Genomic DNA, 6628 nt, shown 5'->3' on the forward strand with positions numbered 1-6628 from the left:
AGAGAGAGAGTGGGTGTGTGTGTGTGTGTGTGTGGGGGTGGGGGTGTGTATGTGTGTGTGAGAGAGTGTGTGTGTGTGTGTGTGTGTGCAGTCTTTGTGTAATGCGTGTGTGTGTGTGTGTGTGTGTGTATAATGTGTGTGTGTGTGTGTGTGTGTGTGAGAGAGTGTGTGTGTGTGTGTGTGTGTGTGTGTGTGAGAGAGTGTGTGAGAGTGTGTGTGTGTATGTGTGTGTTTGTGTAATGTGTGTGTGTGTGTGTGTGTCTGTGTTTAGCTGATGGGAATATGAGTGTGAGTCAGGCTTGTGCTGCTGGAGCTCTGGTTCTGGCTGAGTTTAATAGCGCGTCACACTAGGATTAGATGCAGAATTACTTCAGACCATCTGTTTGTGTGGTTTTTGGGAGGAAAAAAAAGCTCATTCATAACATAATTTAAAATGAGTAAATTGGAAGTAGTCCAAAGGCTTTTGTTTTTGTCACATAACCATGGACAACCCTGTTACTTTATCATCGGCATGATTTCCCAGCAGTGCAACTTCATTAGACACGAAGTGAGTGCCTACTATATAGTCATCACACGACAGAATATATGGACACTTACACCTACACTTTAATGACATTGCTTTCTTTGCAGCTATAACAGCTTCCACACTTCTGGAGCAGCTTTCCACGTGATTTTGGGGCGTTTCTGCATGTGTTTTGCACATTCATCCAGTAGATCATTTGTGAGGTCAGACACTGATGTTGGATGAGAAGACCTGGCTCTCAATCTCCGTTCCAGCTCAACCCAAAGATGTTTGATGGGGTTGAGGTCTTCTTCTACAGCAAACTCATCCAACCTTTACGGAGCTTGCTTCATGTCCTCAGTCATGCAGGAAGAGAAAAGGTCCTTCCCCAAACCAATCCCACAAAGGTGGAAGTACAGCATTGTCCAAAATGTCTTGATTTCAAGACATTTTAAGATTTCACTGGAAGCACAGCCCCACACCATTATCCTTCATCCACCAAACTTACATTACTAATGGGTCTGATTGAAACAGATGAATTCAATCATTAAGAGTTGTCTCCCAATACTGTGTCCATGTATGAACCCATGGTTTGGGTGTTTTTGCCAGCGTGGCGCCCCATGCGCTGTATATTCTGCATGCCCCACTTTTGCACCCATGTGTATATTTACAATAAAAATAATGAATATGATCAAACTGCCTATGATTCCCTGATATTTCCAGGTTTTCACTGACTGTGGGAAACCTTTACTATTACTGTAGTAATGTTCAGTTGTAATGTTTTCCCTGGGTTTCTCAACCTCACACTTTTCTTCATTTGAGGTCATTCACAAGGATGCATCACTCCTGACTTACACACAGCACCATCTAGAGGCTCAGAAAAAAAGTTTTAGCTAAGAGTTTTCTCTTCAAACCTATCCACAAAGCTGCTGAGACAAGCTTTTACTAAGGAACAGAGAGAAGTCTTAAGCTCAGAGTAGGAGCGGGGTGGATGATGTCAGCATGCTCATTAACTATGCACACAGTGATTGGCTGATAGTCTCTGTCAGAGATTTATTCATAGAAATATTATGTTGCCATATTCAAATAAAGGTTTAAAAATAAAAATGTAAATAAAGATTTTAAAATGCAGGCTAAGTGTCACTAATTAAACAAGTATATGTTCAGATAATTGTCAGCCTCTTACACGTGTGCTTCTCTTAAACAATTAGCGGATATGCATATAAACAGCCTTTTAATGAACAGAGTAGAATAATCACGGCTGATAGTAAGACATGCAAACGTAAACCAGCTAAAAGAACAGCTGTTGCTTCTTGCTGAGCTGCTGAATGAAAACAAGGACATAATCAAAGGAAAATCTCCAAAACCAAAAAAGATGCATGGGAAGACATACTGTATGTGTGCAAATAAATGCAGTGTGTTACTAAAATGTTTCTGTTCTGAGGCAGATTGCTGGAAACAGCTATGTTAGGATAGTTTGTGGCTTGGTTTTAGTGACTTAGGACTCCTCTTCACTGCTCCTAACCTTTCACTGATTTAGGAGCTAGTTTTAGTGCTCAAACACTTTGTGAAATACTCCTAGTGCAAACATTTAGGACTGACACGTCCATTATTTTTAAGATTTCTCCTAAATCTGCGAGTTATGAGCTACTTTTAGCCTGAAGATGTTTTGTGAATACGGGTCCTGAACCAGTAATGATTCAAACACATCAAACACTATTGAAATAACAGGACTTCAGACACTCGCAAAACTACTAAACACCTGAATATTTTCAGCAGACAACAAATCACTGACATCTCTGAGCACAGACATTAGCACCACTATAATATGGCAATGTAACTCAAATCTGCATATTAGAAAAGATATCAAAGATTTGAGTTCCTCAGAAAACAAGGACGGCATGGGGTGGAGAGGGACGTCACTGCCTCGAATTCTGTTCGTTATTTCTAAGAAGGGGAAATATATTTGATGTTCATTTCAACGGCACAAATCAGCACTAATCGAGCACAAACAAATGACGCCGGGTTTGTGCGATTTAGACGAACTGGAGAGTGACGTCACAGCTCCCAAAAACATTCTGGTTATATATATCTAAGGAAGGAAAATAGATACAGCGTTTGTTTCAACGGCACAAACCAGCACAAATGAATGGCATAGTTTTGGTGATTATTTCTTTTTATGGGGTGCCAACTTCACGGATGTTTGGAATTGAGGTTCATCAGACCAGAGCATCTTTAGGTGCTTTTTTGCAAATACCAAGTGTGTTTTCATGTGTCTTCACTGAGGAGAGGATTGAGTCTGGCCAGATCGGTGGAGTGCTGCGGTGATGTTTGTCCTTCTGTCTCCACATATGATCATGGAGCTCAACTAGAGTGACCATCAGCTTCTTGGTCACCAGTCTAGACAAGGCCCTTCTCCATCAGGAGGCCAGCTCTAGGAAGAGTTCTGGTTGTTTCAAACTTCTTCCATTAAGGGTAACAGAGACTACATGCGTCTGTGACCCTTCAATGAAGCAGATTTTTTCCCTGAACTCTTCCCCCGATGTGTGGCTTGACGCAAACCTGTTTCTGAGCTCTACAGGCAGTTTTTTTTTTACCTCAGGACTTGGTTTTTGCTCTGATATGCATTATCAGCTGTTAGACCTTTTATTAAGACGTGTGTGCCTTTCCTAATCATACCCATTCAATTGAATTTGCCACAGGTTAACTTCACTCGAAGTGTACGAACATCTACAAGAAATATGAATGCTCCTGATCTAAATCTCAACTGTCCCAGATAAGGGTATGAATACTTACGCAATGGAATCATTTAAGTTTTTTTTTAATCTTTAATACATTTGCAAATATGTTAAAAACCTGTTATTTGCTTTGTCATTATGGTGTATGGAGTGTAGATTGATGTGGAAAAAAAAGTAATTTAAAGCAGTTTGAATACTTTTGCAAGGCAAACCTGTAACGCCTAGGTTTTCTACAGAAGAATGAAACATCATCAGCTTGCGCTAGTGGTACACAGAGAGCATGATGAATCACACTTTAGCAGATGTAGTTTTTATGTGTGCTCAAAAAAGTGGAAGCGTTGAAAAAGGAAGGGATAAGAGCTTGAGGTAAGCAGTTTTATGTTTTAGCGCCGTCATGTTGATTTCATGTCTCATTTGTATTGGTTGGTCAGTAAACGCGGGTCGTAGCAGCGAACACACTGTGCGATGATCACGCTGTATCGTAGGCTATCTTTGATCACAAGACCGTGATAACGGCCGTCTTTGAAGCTCTCTCACGGTACGACACGGGAGCACTGATTAATCACCACGACTGTTATACGATGCCAGTCTTTCGTCTGGGATAGCCGGAAGTCCTGCAGTGTGTTAAGGGCTTTAAAAACGGACCGAATGTAGAAAAAGTTGCAAAACATAAAATGCATGAATTCTTTGGCCATTTAGTATGAGGAACTCACTTCCAGTGTGGCGTTTGATGACTGGGGTCTGTCGGCTCAGTTTGATCACTGAGGATCAGCTGTTTTTGGGCAAAGCATGGCCACTAATGATGACATCACTATTCAGAATGAGTGGATGTTTGAGCCCTGTGTAGAGTTTGTGATTATATAAAACCTGTGTTATGTTTCATCTCAACATTAGAGTGATTCGTGCTCTCTTGGGTTCTTGGGTGCCCGTCACTTGTCTTGGAGTACTCTGTAAAACATGACCATGAATTTAACGGTAAAAGACTGTAAAAATGCTAAAATGCTAACCTGTTAAATGGTTAACGGTAAGTTCCTCTACTATATACGGTGAAAAACTGTATTGGACATAAATTTTACGGTAGTATACCGTTTTTGGAAGTGAAAACGACCGTGTAATTTACAGTGAATAACCGTAAATTGACATTCCCAGAATTCCCTGCGTTACATTTCAAATGTGATGTTTTGTTGTTGAAATAACTGTTTCTTCTTAGTTTTTTCTTATCAGTTTTGTATATTAGGGTTGTGTGTTACACCTAATGTTGTTAAATGAATGTTTATTGCATTATTTCAGTTTCATGTGTGTCACCGTGATGTTTTTAGTGTTTGTGTGAATGACACTGTGTTGTTTGAAATCAAAACAGATTTCAGTACTTCAATAGCTTGGTATATTAACATTATATCAGTCAATGAAATTACGGTATTTAACTGTAAATTTAAGTTAAAACCGTAAAACCTAAAATGTTGCTACCGTATTTTTTACGGTAAAATTCCGGCAACCACAGCTGCCGTTTTTTACCGTAGATTTTACGGAATGTTTTTACAGTGTATATTAGCAACTCTAGACAAAGCTCTACATCACTCAGTTTAACTTCAAATACAAATGTATTGAACTTGAATCCAGTATTTTAGCTTTATATAACTTTATTATATCATAACTTTAATATGTTATGATATATTCAGTGTTATCTTTGAGATGCCATCGTAGTTTTTAGAAATACTTTGAACAGTTTTTTTTTTACATTTTCAATTTTCATTTTAAATTTAGTTAAAGTTTAAGTAATTTTATATTGTGTGTTTGCCATTTTTATTAGTTTTTTTTCATATGTACAGTTTTTTATTATTCATGTTTAGTTTCAGTTATTTCATTATTAACATTCAGTTCTTGTTATTTTAGTACATCATTCAACTAAATGAAAAGGAAAAATGTTGCCTCACATTTTATTCAGTTAATCTTTATTTTTGTTTCAATTAACTAAAATGCATTTGTACGGTTTTATCATTATAACCCTGGTTATATTAAATTATATTATGTTTGATGAAAGCCCAGACCAACTTTAATTATTAAATTGATACAACAATTTTTAAATATACGTCGATTATATTCAAAAAAGTCCTAAAACTGTTTACAGTGTATAGACAATTTAGTGTCTCAAATCAATCAATCAATCAATCTCAGTGTCTCACAGGGACTGTACATACTGCATATAGTGACTGGTGTTTTGTGTATGATACTGTACTGCACACAGTAATGTATAGTGCACACTGAATGACAGCAGAATGACAGCAGATGAGCACTCGTTTGGTCCACTAGAGGTCTCTGTGTGCTCAGCGGCTGTGAGTGTGTGTTCTACAACGCCGCTCTGTTCTTCAGCTCATGCACGCTCACCTGACCACAGTTTGTTGCTCTTAATTGAAGTAACACAGTACCTGACTTCACTCTCTCGTATGTGTCCTTCCAGCTCCTCCACAAACTTATCTCCCTTCATCCAGTAGATGATGGGCCGGGAATCTCCGCTGTAGCCGAAGAAAGCCCTGCAGTCCAGGACCAGACGCATGCCTGACCAACACAAGCACAACAGACAGCCGTCAGCGTTAGACAGAAATAATGCTCACTTCATCACTCATACACGAGAGCACATGTCCTGCCATGACCTGGAGCCTTCACACACACACACACACACACACACACACAAGCACTGTAAAGAGTGTGTGAAGGGAAACACACAGGACTCAAAGGTCAAAGAAAGACGCGCTCTCTCTCTCACAGCATCTCCGCCGAGCATCAGCAGCACAGTACAGCAACACAACAAACTACTGGCTTACAGTCCATTCACAGCTCACAAACTGTTCTCCCTGCAGGTTGTTTCAAACTTCTTCCATTAAGGGTAACAGAGACTACATGCGTCTGTGACCCTTCAATGAAGCAGATTTTTTCCCTGAACTCTTCCCCCGATGTGTGGCTTGACGCAAACCTGTTTCTGAGCTCTACAGGCAGTTTTTTTTTTACCTCAGGACTTGGTTTTTGCTCTGATATGCATTATCAGCTGTTAGACCTTTTATTAAGACGTGTGTGCCTTTCCTAATCATACCCATTCAATTGAATTTGCCACAGGTTAACTTCACTCGAAGTGTACGAACATCTACAAGAAATATGAATGCTCCTGATCTAAATCTCAACTGTCCCAGATAAGGGTATGAATACTTACGCAATGGAATCATTTAAGTTTTTTTTAAATCTTTAATACATTTGCAAAGATGTTAAAAACCTGTTGTTTGCTTTGTCATTATGGTGTATGGAGTGTAGATTGATGTGGAAAAAAAAGTAATTTAAAGCAGTTTGAATACTTTTGCAAGGCAATATATGTGTGTGTGTGTGTGTGTGTGTGATT

At 39.1% G+C, this 6628-nt stretch overlaps 1 protein-coding gene across 1 annotated transcript in view; it reads right to left on the minus strand.

The window, feature by feature from the left end:
- Positions 1–6628, minus strand: part of LOC107571826 (X-linked interleukin-1 receptor accessory protein-like 2) — an 85879-nt gene that overhangs the window by 13050 nt on the left and 66201 nt on the right. The window contains exon 5 of the mRNA XM_016258207.1: positions 5667–5796. Coding sequence (XP_016113693.1) covers positions 5667–5796 — 130 coding nt within the window. The remainder of the gene's footprint in view (positions 1–5666; positions 5797–6628) is intronic.

This window comes from Sinocyclocheilus grahami, unplaced genomic scaffold (assembly GCF_001515645.1).
Source record: "Sinocyclocheilus grahami isolate Dianchi unplaced genomic scaffold, SAMN03320097.WGS_v1.1 scaffold1656.1, whole genome shotgun sequence".
Taxonomy (NCBI): Eukaryota; Metazoa; Chordata; class Actinopteri; order Cypriniformes; family Cyprinidae; genus Sinocyclocheilus; species Sinocyclocheilus grahami.